Consider the following 22,431-nt stretch of genomic DNA (forward strand, 5'->3'; position numbering starts at 1 on the left):
CTTACACAAATCTCTTTGTCATATATCTGAGTCTTAAAGAAAATTCACCTTTGAATGAGACTGCAGAAAATTACTAAACAAGTACACTTAAGCCCTCAGGCCCTCTAGAGCAATGTGTCGTACAGTGGTGATATATTATTAAAGTGTTGAGTCTCGGAATTATCGTGTTTTGCAGCATGAATTCCTAAGCCACATCTAAGCCGTCCAGTGCAACTATTCTGTAACACTGGCACAGCCCATATATCCTCCCATGATCATTTCATAATCATATGATGAACATATCAGATGAGAGTGGGGAACTAATTTCCATTCTAAGAGTAATGCCATGTCCTAAAACTAGATTCTTTTTTAACTAATATTTCTAAAAGAGTACTGTTCAAGAAACTATCTGAATTTTTAAGTTGATCTTCCATACATATTCAAACATGTGGGTATTTCAAGATGAATGGAAGAAAGCTCATACTTTGCCAATACATTTAAAAGTTCAGTGGAATGACCTGAGGATTAATAACCCTCTCAGCCTGACATCAATCCAGTGTAAAACACTGCAATGGCAAATTCCAGGCACTATTCATAAAGAATCAGAGAAAAGATATGCAATTCATGCTAGTCAGGATGGAATTAAGGAAAACATATTTTATTTCATATACTGTTGATGTAATACTTGGTAGAACTTCTGGCACCAAACAGAATTTTGATTAAGAGCTATCTAAAGTCATCGCTGTAATTATTTAACAGATTAAACACTGAGCAATTGACATTTCTCAGAAACCATTATAAATAGGGACTCATCAGCAAGAGGATGTCAGTCAGCTCTTCAGGGTCACTCCTGGGCTCTATGCTGGGTTAGTACAATTCAGTGATGACTTTTCCATTATTACTTCTTTCAGGATTCACGTCTTGCCTATAGGCATGTCAGTGCCTTTGATTGTGTATTTTTATGGAAGCACTGAAAACACAAACAGCTGATGTATGAGGTCAGGACAGAGCTTCTTTTGCTTAGGACATAATAAAAGCAAGTCTCAAGTGACTTGTCCACAGACAAATATCCTCGGATTTGCTTCACTGAAGTTTGTTAGACCACATCCTAACAGGGTTATCCAAATCGTGGATTAGGGTGAAGCCGAAGAGTGTATGTTTGTCACATCCTGTTTGGATGATACCAACATAGACACAAACAGAACAAGCAGATTTTGGCATGAAATGAAAGACATTTTCTTTAATCTCACAGTTGTTCAAGAACATGTCAGTTATCACATGGACCAAGTAATGTAATTCCGTATTTTGCCCATGAAAACAGATTGAATAACCTTGCAAAATGCGATTTTGAAGACAATCTTTAAACGTGTAAGATATGCTTCTCCACAGAGTATGTTTGCAGGAAATCAGATTTCTTTTCTACCTGCTTGATTTTAAAACTTCTTGGGATATAAAAGCTTTCTGCTCAGTCATTAGCTGTAAATTGCAGAATGAAGCAGTACCCTACAGCATTCCCAGATGAAGCAGTCTGTTTATACAGAAAGCACAAGAGCTATAATTACTACATGATCGCATTTGTATATCAAGGTCAGAATTCTGTGATTCATGCTATTGTTTGGACATAAAGGGAGTTGATTTTCAGCATGGTGGTGTACAACTACTATTATTGTTACATCAGGGACTGTAGAAACAATATTAACTTTTGGTTGGTTGAGGTTTTCTGGTTAGGTTAACTCCAGTTCAGGCATACATGGAAACTGCCTGTTTAATGTTTGTCCTGAAATATTCATTAGACACACAAAATAGATATTTATATTATTGCTGTTCAGGTTGTGTATTCTATTATGAAAGAAGAAAAAATAGGTAATGAAATGACTTATGCACGAAATCACAGAGTTCAAGCAATATTAAATGCAGGGAATTAAAGAGTATGAAAATATTTCCTGATCTTTTCCTCTCCTCTGAAAAATCTCCGCATGAGATTTTCTTCTTGACTATTATGCAATATATTGACAATTTTTGTATTCCATAACTGAGAATCTCTTGGCTTTCCACACTTTAAGCTTTTAAGTTCTAAAAGCTTAAAAATATAGGGATTCAACTCATTATACTTACTAGTTAAGAGCTAGGATTATTCAAGCATTTAAGATTGTACAAATTCGATATGAATTTGCCATAAATAATTAATAAATAAAATTACTAATTAATTTAATTAATAAAATTTGCAATAAATAATTGCACATATTCATAATCAGGCACAACAACAAATGCTTTCCTCATCTGAGGACTAATAGAATCTGGGATTGTATTGTTGTACTGTATGTATGTATTGTATTGTATTATACTGAATTTTCACCCAGCTGCCATTGTCACGCTCTTCTAAGTTAGGCCTTACTTAAGCCCCAACTAGTCTTTCTCTCTTTGGGTGCAGGTGTCCCTAGCTAAAAACCAATCATATTTCTCCAGGTTCTGATTGTTTTCTATCTTTTCTGGGATTTACATTTCCTATTCACTCCCTGCTCCCACTCACATACTGTCATATATAAGGACTTTACATAAATCTGATAGTGTTGCTCTCACATTGCCCTGGAGAGTCGGGAGGCACTGGTTTTCTGTTTGGGGTTTTTGTTTTTTGGGGGGGTGGTGAGAAACAGAGTCAAGATGCTATCTTCATACAGCCTGAATTCTATTATTGTCCTCGGTTTGAGAGTTTCATAAAAGCTGTATTTAGCCTTAAAAGTATCTTTATCCAGACAAAACACCCACATGGGCTTAAAGCCTGAGGAGCTTGCCATCTGAATGATGCCCTAATAACTTCTCCAAGGTCACCATGTCAAGGTGTTGAACCCACATGAGCATATTCCTTACTGGGCCACCTTTCTTCTCTCTAGGAAAGCCACATATGTTTCCTTCTAGGTGTTGTTTCTCATCAATCAGTCCTGATAACTTCAACCAACTTGATTTCTTTGTAAATATTTTTCTAGATTTCTTTCGTATTTCATTTTATTTTCTGGTTGCTGTAGTACTGAGAGGCCCAGAAATGTGTAGGAGACCTAAAAAGGGAATATAATCATCCTGAACCACTGAGATCTAAGCACAAATGCTGATAACTCATTTGCTGTCTATAAAAGATGACTAATTAAGTAATATTCAGTGGCTTATTATAGCTGAAGTAAGGAGATTCTGTGACTTTCTTGACTTATGAAAAATAAATTACCATCAAGTCAAAACAGAATTTAATGTAAATCATAGTTACTTGTGCACTGAGGTCAGCATTCGATTTAGAAAGCAATGAGCCATTATAGATTCTTGTCTTTTTGCTTTGATTTGAATAGCATACACCTATAATGATGAAGGTGACTGTTTTGCCCAAGGAGATGGATAATACCATTAAAAGGAACAGATGTGCTGTAAAATTAAACAACAAGCAGACATGTCATTGTGGTTTGAGTCAGATCCAGTGTTCCCAGTGACTGTGGGTTTGTTGTAAGACAGTGGTACTTCGTTGTCTGCTGGTGGAGGCCTTTCCCAGTCCACAAAAAACAGTGCAGTGACCAGGTCTTCTAACACCACCTTCCTGCTTGTAACATAATATTCAAGCATAATATTCTTGGTTTAAGGTAGACACTTCTCCTCTTACACCCTTAGCTTCATATCAAAGGACACACCTCTTCCTTATGGACAGAACCCATAACCATTTCTTCCCCCATGCTGCCAAGCTGGACGCATACCTGGTAGAATCTCAGATACTTTCCAGCCAGTATGTAAAACTCTGCAATCTGCTGGTTAAAGAGATGTCTAGCCCTAGTAATGGCAAAAGAGCTCTTGACAACATTACTTTAAAGTATCCTAAAGGCTCAGAAAGGAGAAAGAGATACAGTAACATCCCATCCAAAAACTTCTATGTTGCAATGTTTAATTGAATCCCATGTGTCTTGGAGAGAGGGATTACTCTATGTTATTTTTAATGTTAAGGGTTGGCAAACCTCCAGACCCACATGACATATTTGGAAACATAAAACAAACAGGACAAAACCCATAAACAAACTACAGCAGTCTCCGGGGAAATAGGTCAACAGAAGTAACAAGACTTCTCTTAGATAGAAGGTAAAAAAAAAGACTCATGGAGGAGATGTGCTTTTCCTCATGGAATCATGTGGTGTGCTCAAATGGAAATGGGCAGACTGCCTAAGCAAAGGATATGATCTGGTGGTGGCCTTCCTCCCTCCCTGCCCTACTGCCTTGGCCCCTCTGATCCCAATGTCATCCTTATGGGTCCTTGTCCTGTCTCCCGTTCTACCAGCCTGCCTAGTCCACGTCTCTGTCTCATGTGGTTGTCCCAGCCTCCTTGCTCTACCACCTCATCTTACAAGGCAACAGCTTCTGGGTAGTCTTCTCCTTCCCAGCACCAATAACTGACCCCACGCTTTTTCCATATTGTCCCTTTGGACCTACCATGGGGTTCAGTCCAACAGATTGCAATATGAAAGGTATGTCCCAGTCCTACCCACCTCCTTCAGAGGCTTTTCAGCATCTCTATCACGTCCCTTCCCCCACAGAAACACAAGTCTTAAACTGGAAATAGTATGACATATAACAGTGGAGGAGTCTGATGAAAAACTGTGAAACCACTTGCCCATGTCCTGGATTACTGTCTCCCCACACCCTCCTCCCCTCTCCTACAGGCAGGATTCTTCCCCATCAGGCCACTTCTTGCTCCCAGGCTCTTGATCCTTCAAATCGTATCTCCGTCTTCCAAAAAGAATCAGTCTGGTGCACACACCTGACACAGAAATTTTCAGCCTGAATGGTTAGAGTGAATGGTTAGACTTTGTATCTGAAAACTAGGTCTTCTAAAGTGTCAGACAACTCGGACAGGCAATGTTCCCAGCTCTGCACTCACTGCAGCTGACTGAATAGTTGCCACATTGAGTTAGACAGAGAGTTTTCCCACTCAGCTGAATGAAGCTCTCCTGTAGCAATTTTCAACAAGGTATTATTTTCAGGTGATTTCTGATGGATCTCTTTACCACGATGACATTCATGATATCAAATGCAGTAATCAAATAATGTATGGTAAATTGTTATCACTGAAGAATTAATAGACATTGTTTCAAACTGGCTCTTTGAATAAGTGATCTTGTTAGTCCCATACATAGCTTTGGTCAGTTTTACTTACTTGATCTTTTCTCCTCATCTAGGTAGGTTTCTGGTTGTGACAGATGAGACATGAGATCTTCAGCTTCCAGGCTTTCAAGTTTTTCTTCAAGAGATTCACTATGGAATCGGTAAGAATAAGAAAGACACAAATACCTGGTTTAAAAAGTTAAAAGCAGAGCAGGATCTATGAAAAATAAGCCTAACAGAAATTTTATCCATTGTAATATCTGCCAGTGGGTTTTTCTCTGCTTAATGACACTTTGGGCATTACTACAGTGGGTGTTATTCGGAAAAGGTATAACCTATTGATCCTTCAAGGGTCAAAAATTCCAACAAGTCAGTAAATCCTTACCAAACACTGATTGCCTGAGCAAATAATGGAACAAACACTAACATTTATTATGTATTTTGCTTTGCTTTCATAGATTTCAAAGCTGGTTGAGGGGGGCAGAGGATAAAAAGGGCACTGTAACTCTATTCAACTCATCTAGATGTGGTAACTGATGTTGTTTTAACTTTGAAAACAACAAATCTCTGAGATCAGCCTGAAAAATCTATGGCAAGATTTGTGCGGGGGCTTGAAAGAGGAGGGACTCTCTTCTTCTTGTGATGTAAAGTTCTGAATAGCACACAGTTGTCTAAATATGCTTTTGTTTATTCAGTCTCTGGATGGTGAGTGCTCTTGTTGTGAAGTTTTTACTGTGTTTCACTGAACCACTAAAAGCTACCTTCAGATTGCTCCTACAACACCACCACTGATGCTTAAGGCTGAAGTTTTCTTTGTACCTGGTGCACTGGCTGGAGCTGTCCTGGCACAGGTCACTGCTCCCTGCGTGGCCATCGCCGCAGTGTGGGACTTTCATCTTTTCTTCTTCCCTGGGGGAAGCAGTTGACCATATTGCACTCCAGCTCAGCCAAGAGGGTGATTCACTGCTGCTGATCTTCTGAAAACTGAATAAATCTTCCTTTCGTGCATTTGCTTTGTCACATGGCTACACATATTTTTCCTTTTTAAGTCCATGTTGCCTTAAATAAGCAAGAGTTCAGAAGTCAAACAATCATCTTTGCAAAAATATGAAGCTATTAAGCTGAATATTCCTATTTGATTCTGAATCAGCACTTAGGTTTTTATATCCTACTTCTCCTTGATTTTCTTGGAGGAATAAAATAAAACAAAACGCAACCACCACCAAGCAAGTAAGTAGTGGTAAGACCACTGAAATTAATGCAACCTGATTTCCTCTGGATTTGTGTCTTGACTGCAGCTCCTGAGCTGGGGTCAGCAATGCATTACAAAAATCATTAGAGGCAGGACAGATGAGCAGCTGATGACCTTCTACTGTAGTCAATGGAAAGCCAGTTGACTTAGGAAGCAGCAAGCTCAATTTTAGTGGTTAAAAGTAGCAGCAAATGAGTAATCAGAGAGAGTGGCTGCTGTGATGGACTTCTAGGCTGAAATTCTGGACTTTATTTCATTTAGCACCATACCAACACTGACCCAATGGAGATTAGGTCCGTGCAGCAAGACCAGTTTCTAAAAGCTTCCAGATGGTTGTCTGCCATCCTGGGTTTTAATAGAACCCCACAACTACAACATTCAAATACCTACTTTATTAAAACATTCAGACCCTGATTTTAAATTTGAGTGCTTTTTGCTTGACGAAAAGCTTTTGAGCATTAAAGCAGGTATGCCTCAAATTATTTCAGGTCTTATGTATTGTTAAACATATTTATCTCCTTAATAAAACAAACAAACACCCAGAAGACCCCACCAAAACCCAAGAGGCTAAGTTCAAGTTTAGAGACTGGCCAAGTGATGCATCCTTGAAAATAGAGGCTTATGTAAGGGAAATGCAGATGTGCTGGTAAGTGCAGTGGTTGCAAGGGCCTTTTTTATAACACCCAACATCTGCAGATTTATTTCCAGCATTTCCCTAATGAGATGCTATTTAGGGAATTAAGAAATGAAGTATGCTCAGTCAACACTGTATGCCAGCTTTTGAACTTCAACTCAGTAGGCCCAGGCACATGCTCGTCTGCATGTGTCTTAGTAAAGCTTGTGTAAAGCTACAAATGACTTCTGTGTATCCGTTTAACATGATGGGACCTCACTCTCCCCTTTTCTGCTAAATACTGCTTTAATGCTGATAAATTCACAATACAGAAGAGGAAAAAACCCTCACAAAACCAGATCTCTCTGCTTTAGATTTCCACATCATGAACAACTAGTAGAAAGAAACCCTTTCCTTTACCTGCCAAGCCTTTTTCTCTATCCAATAAAAAGCTGATGAAATTGTTTGGCCTGAGAGCCCTTCTCATCCTTCAGCTACTTTTTTAAAACTCTTACCATAAAACATATAATAAAACTTACTCCTGATATAGCACTACTCAGCTGGAAAAGCCCAGTGTGCTTTCACCTAGAAAAATACAGGTAATTGTCTGCCTTCCACAGATAGAGAAATGAAGCCCACAGAGATCAAATGCCATGTCACAGCCATGAGTGGCAGCTCAAGGACATGATCCCAGATCTACAGAGCCTTTATTTTGTTCTTAAACTGTTTCCCAGGTTCATTTTGGCGTGAACCTCCCGTTTCACTGCAGGCAAGATGCATGCTGCCATCAGCACACATTTAGCAGCTTAGGTAGAACCAGAGATGTGCCTGGATAATGAGACAGCCGTATCATTTCCAGAGGGAAAGAGAAAATATTGAAATGTTTGCAGTGCGGGTTGAGGCTTTATTTCATTTTCTTTTAATTTTGGAGAGCCTGCTATGCCAGCTGCCCTGCAACATGTTCATTTCTGCAGTATCATTCTCTGATTTTAGTCACTGCTATTTCTCATATTGAAAAAAAAAGTATTCAGTTCCTATGATTCCTGCTTTTGGAGGGCTCTTATTTCTCTTGTTTCAATCAGAGTAGCCCTTCATGATCTATTGGCTTTGTCTTGCGCTTTGCAATCCCACAGGCATGACCTGCTCTCATGCTAATGTGTCTGCTCTGCCTTTTCTAAAAGGCCTCCCAGGATCCACTCAGGGTCAGGAATGCAAGGTAACCATGCACAGATTTCCCCTGCGCCCATCCTCACCAACATGGTGATGGTGGATACTTCTGGCAGAGCAGCTCCATGGGGTTGGCAGTCCTTGCACAACTGTCTCCATGAGCGATGAGCAGGCTCCCACCTGCACCATGGGCAAAGGTTACATTTGCCAGAGGCTCCACTGACAGTTTTCTTATCCATCAACATTCCTAAGAGTTTGATATCTTTAGACTATGCAAAATACAGTCCTTGCAGAAGAATATACTGCTGTGGTTTTATATTTTGTAGACGTTTCAAGGGCTGTGTTTGAATCTGATCTCTCCTGACATGCAGTATTACACTTCCTATGACCTGAAGTGAGATTCTTAAATGAGCATCTCTCACAAAAAACCTCTGGACAATAAAAATGCTAAATTCAGCACACCTGCAACAAAACCCAGAGCATGCCTTCCCTGCCCTGAGCCTGCTGCCACTTGCTGCTGGTGAGCATTTTGCTGGTTTTCTCTTTGGAGGATGCAGAGGTTGCAGCAGAACAGCCCCTTGCTTCTTGTTGTTACTGTGAGTCTGGAACGCCATTATGTGTTTGCCTGAATGACTCCTGATCCTGCACGACAAAACCAAAAAACAAAGGCAAAACTGAATCAGCAGATTAGTCAGCTTAATCTTGTGTAACTCAATGCTGCACTTCAGTTTCAGCACTGTTATTTTCAGCTGTCCTTTGAGATGGCTATTTGAGCTCACCTATCGTTCTGCCAAGCTACTTACATGGGACATACAAGTAAATAGGGTGCAAAATATATAATTCAGTGGAATGTTTCTGACGTTTTGATTTAATCTTTTTCGTTTGGTACACAGAGCATTAAAAATGCAAGATTTTAATGTTACCAAAATGTCCTTTATAATGAGAACACAATGGGTTCCTTTTTTGCTATCGTATTAATATTGAAAGAATGCAAAAAGAACCTTTTGTTTAAGTCACTATTGCTAACGCTAAAAGGCTTTTAAACTAATACTGTAGTTTCTGAGGCAGTTGCTTATGTTTTCTTATCTAATTTTAAATACCAACAGAAGACAAATGCTCAGAGATGCCAGTATTAAAATTGAAATAAGCTGATCCTTCTATTCAAATCAGTCACAGCAGCAACACAAATTATTGATGCAGCTCATGTGGTTCAAGAGCCATATTGGTAGATGCTGTTGCTTAAAAGTACAGAATTGCCATCAGCATGTTTGCTGGATCTGGATTTTGGGTTTCTGCATGTACAGCGATACAACTTAGATAAAACCATTTTTCTTTGACTGGAAAGTTACCTGACTATTCTGTCCCAATAACACAATCACTTCAAAGATTTGTTTGCAAATGTCAAACCCAACAGTCTTCTTTCTCAAGCAGAAACACTTTGCAGTTTACCATATAACTTCCTTTCAAGCAAATTAGCACCAGCCAACGTGTGATGTAGGCTTCAATGTTTAAAATAGGCTTTGCTTTCTCCTGTGAGTACATCATGCACTTATATGATATTAAAAGTGTAAACACGCTGCAGGTTAAAATATGTAGTTGTTACATTTCACACATGGCTCAGCCGGCCAACGGGACCGTTCTCTGAGGGGACGCTGTTCCTGAGATGAAACTCCTCCTGACTAAACATCTCCCACTGAAGTATAAAGGGATGATATTACACGTCCTTACATAAATGGGATGGGTTTGTTTTTCAAAACAAAACCATGAGACATCCATTAACAAAAAAAGTTTACTGCGTTTTAGCACGAGATACTCCAAAAATCAAAAGCCAAACTCACCCTGCTGAGATTCTTGTTGATTTGAAGCTCCTTTTAACCTCTAAGCCCAATATTCAACTCAAATGAGAAGAGCTGATGTTCAGAAATATCTGTGGATGTTCTACAGCCATAAATTTAAATAAGTATTTCCCATCAATTTTGTCAGAAGTTATTTGAAAATGGAATTATTAAAACGTAGCTATAGCAGTTAACCATGCAGAATTTTTCTCTGGGAATCTCAAGCCAGCTTTACCAGGTATCAAATGCCATGGCTGTCTTACATGATACAGTGATCCCATACAGGGAGTTAGGATAGGAAGGAGGATAAGAAATAATGCTGACTGCTGTGTTTAGTTGACATGTATGAATACACCACCAAACCACAAATTTATTCAGAATAGCAGTAGAGTAAAGCAGCATAGCCTAAGGATATTTTCCTGATGAGTTTTAGCACACCACTAGTTCTGTTGCTATTTGCTGCTGAGCTGGTGATACTCTCTGTGTTTGTGAAGATGCTAAGGAGCATAAAAAGAACAACTATATAGTTTACTAACAAAAGCATGTGTCTTTCAATGATTTGATGTTTTAATTAAACTCTAATGTCTGATCTACACCACTTTTATCAGCAGTAATAGCCACAAAGAGAACCTTGAAAGTAAAGAAATGAGTGTTAGTGTAAACCCAGATTTGAAAAGTGGCATTATCTCCATCATTCTTGGGAAGGAAAAAAACCCCAATTTGACATGTGAGATCCTGGCATGACTGTGTCTGTACTAATCAAGAGGAGTCATCTGCACAGTAGCCATGTGCACAGTGATTTCCTTCTTCAGCTAACAACTCACTTCCCCGCCACACTGACAGGTTGCAAATGGCCCTGGAGGCAGCTTGTCTGAGCATGCTTGACAGCATATTTGGTGCACAGCCAGGGACCTGGGTCAAGCTTGTTTCCAAAAACCAAGCAGAAGCCACACCTGAGTTTCTATTTGTGAGCTCGCTACCTATGCAGCAGGCAAGCATGGCCTCGGGGGTGGTCCTGGGGCTGCTCTCTAACAGGCAGAGTAGTCTATCCCATGGGAGATCAGCCGCCAGCTCCAGCACAGCTGAGGCGTTGATACGCTGAAGAGCTGACTTTGCACTGCTAAAGCTAAACAGACAAAAACACAGCCCTGCTTTTGGTCAGCAGGGCCACAGCCTTCTGTATCTGTCTCCTTTATAGTGGAAATATAACCTTGCTGTTCACCACTGCGTGGGTTAAACAGTTAATTGCACTGACGACATGAAGAGCTGTGCAAGTGCTGTGTAGCTCTTCACCTCTGGCACGGATCTGTAATGTTTGAAAGTTCGCAATGATAACAATAGTCATCATCACCTGATGACTACTGCTCAGCTCTTGTGAATGACTGATTATCTCAATCTACATATGACTAGAGTACTATAAAATGAAAAATACCATAGTTGCTATTCAGCTTGTTGCAAAACACCTGTGTTAGTAGTTTGTGCTGTCGTTGCCATGCTCCTTAGCCTCTCCCTAAGCATGGTGACTATCAGTAATACTGCAGAAATATCAGTTCGCTGTAATTAACTCTCCTGTTGGCAATCACAGCAAAAAAGGCCAGGAAATAAAATGGATTTGTAGACTGAATCACTGGGTGGGATGGCAAGACAGCAAAATTTCCTTGACTGCAATGTATCATCAGTAAGGAGTGTGCTTTACAGGCCTGCTTGGATGATGCTCACCCGCGCTAGCTTGGCCCAGGATGGACAGGGAAATGCATTTGACATCAGAATACCAAGAGGAGTGAGATAAGCATAACTTCTATTGGCAAGCCTTACATGAGAAATAGGCTGCGGCACAGCCTCCCCCAGGATCTAGCACAGACCAAGATAGCGTTAAAGCAGACGCTGTGAAATATAACTTTCACATTCTGCTGATTATTCTTTGACATTTGTGAAGTGAAACAGTGATTTCAGTTAGTGACAATTTATAGAGAGGTGCATCTTGCAAATTTAGAAGCGAATCTCAGATACTGGTGACAATTCAAAACAGGAAACATGGTTAAATCTGAAATCCACTAAGAGCTATCTGAAACACTTATATAATCCGACTAGTTTAAATGCAAGCACATTTTTACAGGCAAGTTGTATCATTTATCTTTTATTAACAACATATTAATTAACTAATCTTGCTTCCAGTGAGTTTAAGTGAAGATAATCTAAGCCTAAAGAGGTCATGCCCATGGGGCTATTTTCTCTACTAGCATTTGTATAGGGGAAGAGGAAATGCTGCCTCAAAGCATCAAAACTGAGAACTATATTCTCTTTAATAGAGTTAACAATTTCAGAACTGCCAAAAGACCAAACTAATGGGCAATTATGATCAGTAGCTATTGATCTTCCTTTTTCATCTTTAGGCCTTGTGCTGTTCTCTGATTTCCCAGTATTCTTCTACATTCATTCTACTTTTTATATATTTTATTTTTAAAGGTAATTTTTTTTCCTGATGAGGAAACACAGAAGCTCAGCTACTGCTACTCTCTGTTGTGTCCTCATTTCTGTCACTCTCCACTGCTCCCGTTTCCCTGGCCTGCCTCCCGGCTTTCTTTGTTGACCATGCTGCTCCTCAATTCTGCAGTTTTCATTTCCTCTAAAGAGTATTAAAGAAATTACATCTGTAGCAATATGTCCAGCTTTGTGTCCACACTCTCTGGGGTAGGATTTGGTTAGGATAGCAGATGAGGTTATTTTACAGTCCAAAGACTAGTGTTCAAGCTCAGTAACCTCAGCCTGAAGAGGAACAATTCAATTTTAACAGTGAGAGTACTCAATTAATTAAACCAGTTTACCCATCAGTGCAATGGATTTATCCTCACTTGAAATCTGCCAGAGCAGGATCAGGACTCCTCCTAGCATGAACACCCTGGAGCTGACCCGCAGACCGTAGGTCTGGCTCAGGAACAGCTGTGTGACAGCCTGTGATCGATGTCCTGCAGGAAATTAGCAGGGGTGACCACAGAGACCCTGTGTGGCCCTCGGGCTGTGCCCCAGCCCCTCACCCATCCACTTTCCATGCAGGCTAGGCACAGTGAAACAGCTCTTTCTGATGTTAACAGCTCTTCCCTGGCCCAAACCCCCAGACAGTTCTTCACTCTCCTTTCCATACTGTTTTTGGTGCCACCAGCCATTTTTATCTTCTTGATCTCTCTTCCTCCTCTACTGCTCTTATAAACACGATCCTCAATCGAATTTCTTCCTACCCCTCCAGTTGCTTCTTCAGTGCTTCGTTTCCAAATCCATTTCTCAGTGCAACTCCCACGCGGTTCTTTTCTTGGCTCCCTCCTCCTCTTGCCTACTCTACCTTTCAGAGTCTCATGACGTTTAACAATCATCTGTACGAGCCCAGAGCCTTTGTGCCGGAAAGCTGCATCACGTGAAGCAGCAACAGCAGCAATCACATGGCCATATGGAGGGCTCCTGCTAAGGCAATGAAATCAAGGAAACATGTTCAGGCAGGACCATTTCTCAGGAGTATTGGTCATATTTTGGCTGGCAGAACTGCATTTAAATAATTTTTTTTTTATGGGTATACAAAAATTAGGTATTTCTTTTTTATACTTACTCAGGCATCACAGCTTTTTGTTGATGTTTTCAACTCTTTTCAAGTTGTACAGTCATTTTATTCAAATGATATAGAAAACCACATAAAGGCCTAAGTGCATTGTAATACAGGAGCTGGTCCTTATGTAGAGAACATTAAAACCTTTGGAATGAATATATCCACATAATACTGCTCATTTCCAATTGTTCAGATTTGAGAATATTTACCATTCCTGAATTCCCCAGCTTCTGTGGAAAGAACCCCAAACACAGAAAAGGAACACATAGTATGACTAAATAAATCAGACTGAAACAGCAGACAACCCTAATTACTTGAGTCTCCCGAGACCTTGACTTCTTTAGAAAGGCACATATGGGCCCCAAAATCTATGCTTAAAAAAACCCCAACCCAAAACCTCATTAGTGCTGTCAATTCCCAAAGTTACATGATGCAATAACGGATAAAGGATGCTTTAGCTTATTCGGAAATACAGCTGGTGAGTGCATAAAGGACACCAGGGATGCGGTGAAGGGTTCAGGTGGTGGCTGTTGTGTGAGGGGCTGTGGTGAGCTCTGCAGCCCGGCCATCGGTGGTGGTGTATTGCCCTCCCACTCTCTTTGGCCAAGCTCAGGAGCATAATTAGTAACACATATCAGTAACAGCAGCTCCACGGGTGTCGCTGAGGCATGGCAGGACTACTTCAAAATTACCTAAGGAGGGTAAAATCTATATGGTCAGGTTGCTTAAAGTGATGACGATCAGCAGTGGCTATACAGAATCTTCACGCTTTACGCCGTAGGAAGCTTGTAACACAAGCAAACGCGCTTCCACTGGCTGCGATGGACTTAAACAAGGGAAAAATAAGCCCAAATAACTCAGAGCCGGCTGCGGCTCCCCGCGGCTGAGGGCGGCCGCCGGGAGCAGGCGGGTCCTTGCGGCTGCCCACACGGCTGCCGGCGCGGGAAGCCCTTGTTGGGGACAGAGCCGGAGCTCATCGCTCGCCGGCCTTGCCCGCTTCCAGCAGGAAACCCTTTTAAATAATGAAATAAAACTCAAAACTAAAGAGCAGCGGAGGTGCCCCCCCGCAGCTCGGTGTGAAGGGGGGGGCGCTGAGGGGGGAGTGTGCGAGGCCGGGGGAAAGCACGGCGCCGCCGGGAGCGGGAGGGAGGGAGGGAGGCGGCTGGCGCATGCGTAGAGCACTTCCTCGTTGGCCCACGTAACGGCTGCGGGCGGGCGCTGGGCAGCGCGTGTCAGTCACCGGGTGACTGTCAGCGGCGGCGGGAGCGCTGCCAGCCCCGGCCAAGCCCCCGCCAGCCCCGGCCCTTCCCCTCCTTTCCCCCCCCCCGCCTCGGCCGGGGGGCGCAGCCGGAGCCCGCACAAGTTAGTGCTCAAGTTGGCGGCGGGCGGGAGCGGCGGTTAAGGCGAGGGGCGTGAGGGGGGTCGGCGGCGGGTGGGGAAAGGGGCTGAGCTCGGCGGGGTGGGGGCTGGCGGGCGCTGCGCCCTCCCTCCCTTTCTCCTGCCCGCCCTCCCCTCAGCGCCGGCGGCGGGGCCGGGCTCCTCAGAGGCGGCCCCGTCCCCGCAGCCGTCGGGGGGCCGCAGGCAGCGGAGGGAGCTCTCCCCGCCGGCGGGGCCGGGCGGTGCGGGCAGCGGTGCCTTGTGGGGGCCTTTCCCCCTTCACCTCCTGCCCGGGAGGAGGAGGGGGCGGCCGGGGGAGAGGCTGGATGTGGAGGTTGAAGCCTCAGCTTCTCTCTGCGGCTCCGCGGCTTTGATGCTGCGGGTCTCTGCTGGCTGCTAACATCTTCCCTGTGCTTTTTCTTCTTTTTTTTCTTTCCTCCTTCTTTTTTTTTTTTATTTTTCTTCCCCTCCACCTTTCTCCCCAAAACTTGGCTTCGCCTTCTCCGGATCTGTGTGTTCGGCTGCTCCTGGGCTTTACCGGTGGGGTAGGATCATGCCGGACCAGATCACCGTGTCGGAGTTCATCGCCGAGACCACAGAGGATTACAACTCCCCGACCACCTCCAGCTTCACCACCCGGTTGCAGAACTGCAGAAATACGGTCACGCTGCTGGAAGAGGTAAATCATCCACATGCACACACACCCCCCCTTTATTTTCTTTTCCTTTACTATTTTTTTTGTCTTTGAGAAAGAGCATCAGGGACAGGGCAGTACCACCCGCCCAAATCCAGAGGAGCTAGAGGCATTGGTATGCATGTAATCTGGTCTTTTAATTGTGGGACTTTGCTCTTGTGTTGAGCTAGTTACGGAAAGCTTTCCTGCCCTGGCGTCTTAAAGATCAGTACGTAAAACAGTTGTCTGAACTTAAATATTACTGTTGTACTTCTCGGTGTTTTCGGTGTTGGCGGTTGTTGCAATAGAAAAAAAGAAGTGTGAATGTTGGGTTTTCTAGAGGGAAGCGTTTGGGAGCCTTAGCAGAGGTTTTCCCCAGCCACTCATTAGGTCAAGTCAACGCAGAACTCTGCAGAAACCTGCCAAGGGGAGACCTCGTTTAAGAAATGAGGTAAGGATGAAGGGATGAATGTGGAGTGAGGAAAATAATATGAAAACAAAATAGGTGGTGGAAAGAGAGGAGCAAAATAATGCAGCACAAGTGATTATACAGCCACAGCATCTCAACCTTGAAGCCTCACTGTTGGTTTGGTTATTTTATTACTTATTATGAAAGTCATTTAGGTGTTCATCCTGCTTCGCTGTCAAGAAATAAGAATGTGAAAATGGGTAAACTTCCAGAGCTGGTTTCTATGGGATATCAGTCCACTGCTTCCTATTTGAGGTTTCAGTGTGATTTTCTATGGACTAGGTCAGCAGTTAGGAGGAAATGTTTTCCAAATGACTTGAAAACAAGACAGAGTATAGCTCTTCTCTTGCCCTGCACTTGGTTGAAGGTACAAGCATTATGAGGCTGAGAGAATACAGCTTTTTGCTATTGTTTCATGGATTGCAGTGAATTGTTTTGGATTATGCACTCAGTTCATCAAGTATTTGTCAATTATTCAGGAGCCAGCATGTATCTAGGAGATGGATTTAATAGATTCTTTTTAGTTTTGTTGACTGTGTTGGCGTGAGCAAAGCATTTGGTATGCAAGAAAAGAGTATTAATCATGGTGTTCTCCAGATAGTGTTGGGTATGCAAAATATAATTCCATAGGATTAAAACTAGTTAATGTTGGCTTGGTAGAAAACTGTCTATGTTCAACATCTTAACAGTGCCTTTGTTTCCAGTAATTGACCAGGTAATGGAGTGGCTGGATGATTGCATTTAAAATCATGTGTTTTCTTTTTATTATGTAACCTAGATTAATTTATGTAACTTTTCCATAACTGTAACTGCTGTTTTCTCACCTAACTGAGCTGTGGTTGCTTATGGGTTTGTCAGACATCAACCTGTTTTGGTTTGTGTTTGACAGTATTGCTGCCCCCTGGTCTTAGCTGTGTGAAATAGGTTCAGCCATTGGTATATACTTATTAGTGCAGTTGACAGCATTCAGAGTGTTAAGCAAAAATATGTGTTCTGCCAATACTGGTGACTTCTAGGGTAAGAACACAGTATAATGCTTTCATGATTTGGGAGATACATCAGTACAGTCTGAGTGGGGTAATGCCTGTCCAAAGAAAAACAAAATGTAGAGGATAAATACAGAGTGTTCTGCACTATGTGTGTTGATTGAGCATATTTTCAAAGTTTTTGTGTCTGATTTGACAGCGTTAAATCAGAGGAATAGAGAATAGTGGGTGCTTCTAGTGCTTGTGTTGCTATTTCTTGAATTTCTTTTGTTTGTATAACTGTTTGATGTGTCCTACTTAAACCCTTTGCAGTTCAAATTGATTCTTGACTTACTTTGTATTTTTTATTAACTGTAAATGTAAAAACCCCTTTATTTGATGGCAGACAACATAGAAATATGCTCTACTGTTACATACTGCAAAAAATCTGCAACTCTCACAAATTTGTTTTTATTAAATTGCATGAAGAGGCGCAGATGGTCAGAATGTGGCAGGCAAAGTGCTCCATTAGAGTCCTTGTGTCTTTATTGTAGCTGTAGCTTGCATGCTCAGTTCTGCTGCTGCTGCTCTAAAGCTGGGGCTGGTTTCTGTCTATCTGCTTACCTACGGCTGTGATTCATGTGAAGCAGGGCACTGAAATGGAGCAGTTGAAGTGGCTCTTATGTGGCTCCTATTACTGCTGCCATTGTCCACACATCGTGGATGAGCAAAAAGCTCTTCAAGCAGCTCCTGAACTTCAATTTCGAACCCAAGGTATTAAGGCAAAGGGGATAATCCCATCCTTGCAGCTGTTTGATTTTTACCTTAATGTTGTGTTTGTGTTGGAGCCCTCGCTGGCCTTTTGCAGGCAGTGTCCAGCTCTGTGCTGTTAGGGCACTGCAGCTTGAAGTATCTTAGGTCATTGTTTGAGAGCTAATGTAATTCAACATGACCTGCACCTACCTACCAGACTATAAGCTGGTTTGTGGATAAACTAATAATTTTCTTTAGTCTGAACAAGGCTGTAAACTAGAACTATTTTCTGAACAGAACTGGTAGGGAAATTAAACAGATTTAACAAAAGTTGCCTCTGAGTCTGGTGTAACTCCTACCAGAGCTCAGAGCAGTGGTTAGGTCGGAACCACTGTTTCAGAAAGAATGTGACAAAAAAGAAATAGACTGTTTTGTGTGTGTCTGTGTCTCTGTCTAGTTCCTTGAAGGTATCCCAGAGTTGTGAATTTACTGTTCCTTAATCACAATTAACAAGTTTTCTGAAGTAATAAAATAGACGATGGACTCAGTTGCTGGTTTTTTTCACTTGGTTGTCCTCCAGTAGAAATGCCGTTAGTTCAGCTGAGCAGATTGGTATGTGTTCTCTCCTAGTTGTGATTCTTCTCCTATTATAACTAGAACTCTTAGATCCTGTTAGATGCAATTTTGGAACAAGTTTCAGGTGAAAAATCAGAGCAGGCATTTTTACCGATTCTGGTGACTTTGCACTTGGTAAGCTTTTAATGGAAAGCCCAACAAAATGTGAAGGCATACCTCAAAAAATCAGAAGCCCAGGAAAGATTCTCCAAAGGACTTCTGTGTGTTTAGACTGCATGTTAGCAAAAATTTCTTTATTGAAATGGTAATCAGGCATTGGAACAGGCTTCCCAGGGAAGTGGTGGAGGCACTGTCCTTGGAAGTGTCCAAAAACCAAGTAGATGAGGCCCTTAGGGGCATGGTTTAGTGGTGGACTTGGCAGTCCTGGGTGACAGCTGGACTTGATGATCTTAAAGGTCTTTTCCAACCTAGCTGATTCTATGACTTACTAAAAAAAAAAAAAAAAAAAAGCCCCAAAACCATCACACACACCTCCCCCCCCCAAATGAAACACCACTCAAAGTTTATTGAAATCTGTTGTAATATTGTCAAAGGAGAAAATAGTAGGTAAATGCTGCTGCATGGCAGTTTATTGACTAGAAAGGTTTCAGGCTACATTGTTTAAACTACTGAAACTTTGGGAAATTTGCAAGGTTTTTTTCCTCCTAAGAAACAAAACTGGGGGTTTTTATCATCCAGTCACACCAGACCAAAAAAAACAGACCCTGTCATCTTCATAGCCAGGCGTAGGCATCTTGTACAGTAGTTACCAAAGACCAGCAAGATCAATTGTTTAAGAATACTTATTTTTAAAGCATGAGTGTTATCTAATGGCCACCAGTAAACACAAATTTTAACGTTCATTCTGTTGCTAAAGTAATGCTATTTATTTATTCAAACTCTGAATAGAAAGATCCAACCCATTATGTTGTAGTCTGGGTCTAGTTTAAGAGAATTTGCAGTCTGTGCTCCTTTGCATGTTGATTTCTTCAGCCTAATGTCACATTCATGCAAAGAAGACATTTGAAACTTCATGTTTCTGCGTGAACTGGGAGAAGTTTCTTATAATATTCATATGAAGAGGTGGATTATTGCGTATGTAGGTGGGTGGTTAATTCCTTTTTATGGAAAAGTTGAAATCCTGAGATAGTATAGACGCATTGCTGCTACAGTGTCTTAAAATACAGCCTCTGCATTTTACTGTAACATACAGTAGCTCCATGATTCGTGTTACTCAAGATTTTGAAGAGTTGATTTTAATTTGAGTTGATATTACTGTGTGAGCTAGTTGGAATTTTTAGGGAATGATGACATCTGTTCTGAGAATAAGTAGTGCACATGTGGGATCACCACAAGTCTGCCTTGATTACCATTCTGCTGCGTTCCAGCTCCAGCTGAAAGGACATCTTTGCACTCAAGGGATAACTTGGTTATCGTGACCAGGCAGTTCTGAGTCTTTCTCCTAAAGCAGCAGATGTTTTGCAGGGCTGTCTTGAGATACAGCTTAAATAGTTAACTTCTCTTTAGGCAGGCTGGTAAATAAGGACGGACAATTAGAAGCTGATAATACAATAAAGAGTAGCTGTAGTTGGTTGATGCCTGTTCTACCGTTACACTTTCATAACGCTTGAGCATTGTTATTTATGTCTTTCTTTTCCTCTTCCATGAGAAGTCAAAAACTTAAAATGTGCTTTCTGCCAATTAGATCTTGACATACTCATCCTTTTGTAATAAATGTTTAACTGGTGAGTGTAATGAAATATGGCTGCAGGTATGTTTGGGTTGGGTTTTGTTTTGTTGCTGGTTTTTTTTTTTTCCAAGTAACCCCCTCCAACCACCATTCCTGCTATAGTTGTTGCGCATTTTTATTTCTCTCTGTGCTGATCTGCTTGAGCTTAGAGGTCTGTTGGTCTAGACTGGTGCTGTAGCAGATGTGTTCATGCTACATCAGTGAAAGAATGACTGTTTGGCTCCTGCTCAGCCTAACATAAATTTTGTTGTTCTCACTGCAAGTCTGGTATAATCTAACATAGCTTGAAAGGGGAAGATTTCTCAGTGTTCTCCATCATGTCATGGGCACATACCTAAGGTTAGAGATGGGAAAGGAGAAAATATGGGGGATTTTTTTGGTTTGCCTTTTAAAACTTTTCTTTGAAAGTATGTTGTGGGTGAATCATTTTCACGGTTTCCTGTATGTAACTTTCCCTTCGTGCTTCAGTTTCCGTGATTTATGTTTTTTTTCTTGCTCTACTGGAGGAAGGCTTTTGGGCCAGTGGTAAGGGGACAGGGTTTTTCCTTCTTATGAGTTTGTAGAAACTTGCGTGGCCCTGAAAGGCTGTACAGTCAGTTCAGCTACAGTGATTTCATACACTTTTCTCTCACAAGATCCTTTCCAGTGACAAGAAATTCAATGAAGAGAGGCAGGTGAAACCATGCAAGCGAACAGGAGCATTTCCATTCTAAATCAGGTTTTTGTTTTAGTTGGCAATACATTGAGACTTCGTTCATTAGCCTGAGCTCTGAAAACTGGTAAAATCTATTTTGTGTGTCTAGAAATAGAAATTTCTATCATTTCTATTACTTCATTTCTCTTGAAGCATCACCTCTATGTAATTACAGCAGGTCAATTGTAACATCCTACTCTTTATCCTTTAATTTTTTAATTAAAATGGATTTTTATTTTTTGGAGGAGGGAAACCAGGAGGCTCCAGCAGCACTGGACTTAAACCCAGCTTTTCCTAGCCTTGTAATGTGTTACTTATGGCAGCCAGAAGCTGTCTTGCATCATACAGAGCTTTGTACTTGAGAGCCGTTTCTTACGTAACAGGCCACAAGCAATCTTCACGTGTCAAAGAAATACGCTTTTGGGAGCAAATCATCCTGAAAACCAGCTAAGAAAAGTTTCTTTGTCTACTAAATAAGACTCAGGATATTTATTAGTGCTTTTATACTGAATGGCAAATTGCACCAAAGATGGAAAAATGGGTTCATGAGCACTTTAAAATACAGAGACCGCAGTGACAGCTCATGGGTGACTCCTGGTCATGATACTGAAAATGTGATGAAGAAGGAGACTTGACAGCAATGTCCTGTATTTACAACAGCAGGTCTCACAAAAATGCAGTTGAGGCTGTTTTACATTCTACAGTAATGGCATTTAGTATGACACTTAGTACATCACTGGTTTCTAACCTTGATTTGATGCTAGTCGAAACATGCGATTGCAACAAGCAGGCAACCTCCTTTTACGTCAGTGTGACTGATGTGAGGAAAGGCAAAAAAAATATTCACTGCTAGCTCAAAGTTTCAGTCATGGCAGAAAAATCAGCTCTGCCTCTTGAGAATTTGTATTTATTTCAGGCACATGTTTGAAAATACTTACTGCTCTTTGGTAGCTCATGTGTTTTTTAGAGAAGTACTGCTTCTTGTTTTGAGCTCCCAACAGGCTTCTTCATGTTTGCTCATCAGTTAGGGAGCTGTGAAAGTGCTCTTTGGTGCACTCTGATCAGTACGCTCCTGACAGAGCGTGTTACATGTAGTCATGGGAACTTGGGCTCTGATGGAGAAGAGAGGGATGCTTAAAGTGGCATGATGTAAAGTTGGGTTTAATGTTTAGGTTGGAGTCCTAGGGAGAATCTACTGTAGTTAAAAAGCAATAAAAGGAAAAACAAACAAACCAACAAACAAACAAATGGTTCTTTGAAGAAAAAAAGGAAAGGGGGAGAGGGGGAATAACCTACAAACCCACGTTTATAATCCAGCATGGCGTGACTGAAAGACTGCAGGTGACTGATTCGGGAGAGAATGAGGTTGGTTGATGTAATTTCCAGTAGTTTTCTCTCTCCAATGAGTAAAACTGAATTTTCGTAACTGTTGTTGTGATTTGTAATGATGTGAATGAAGGTGTTTTTAAAAATTAATAACAAACAGATGTGAAACAAAGGAGCTGAAAGAAAGATCATAACATCTTATTTTGAATGCAGTAGTACCTTGCAGGAAAGTCATGAGACA

The 22,431-nt window shown here is 41.5% G+C and overlaps 1 protein-coding gene across 5 annotated transcripts in view; it reads left to right on the forward strand.

Moving 5' to 3' along the window:
- Window positions 1-22,431, forward strand: part of ASAP1 (ArfGAP with SH3 domain, ankyrin repeat and PH domain 1) — a 150,739-nt gene that overhangs the window by 13,772 nt on the left and 114,536 nt on the right. For 3 of the 5 annotated variants that reach the window (XM_030477165.1, XM_030477173.1, XM_030477199.1), the window contains exons 2-3: window positions 5,181-5,267; window positions 15,495-15,624. In XM_030477165.1, the coding sequence (XP_030333025.1) occupies window positions 5,209-5,267; window positions 15,495-15,624 (189 nt within the window). In that variant the 5' untranslated portion in view covers window positions 5,181-5,208. Of the gene's footprint in view, window positions 1-5,180; window positions 5,268-14,784; window positions 14,990-15,494; window positions 15,625-22,431 lie in introns of those variants that run through there. The other 2 variants (XM_030477181.1, XM_030477190.1) reach the window with 2 other exon arrangements.

This window comes from Strigops habroptila, chromosome 1, assembly GCF_004027225.2.
Source record: "Strigops habroptila isolate Jane chromosome 1, bStrHab1.2.pri, whole genome shotgun sequence".
Classification (NCBI taxonomy): Eukaryota; Metazoa; Chordata; class Aves; order Psittaciformes; family Psittacidae; genus Strigops; species Strigops habroptila.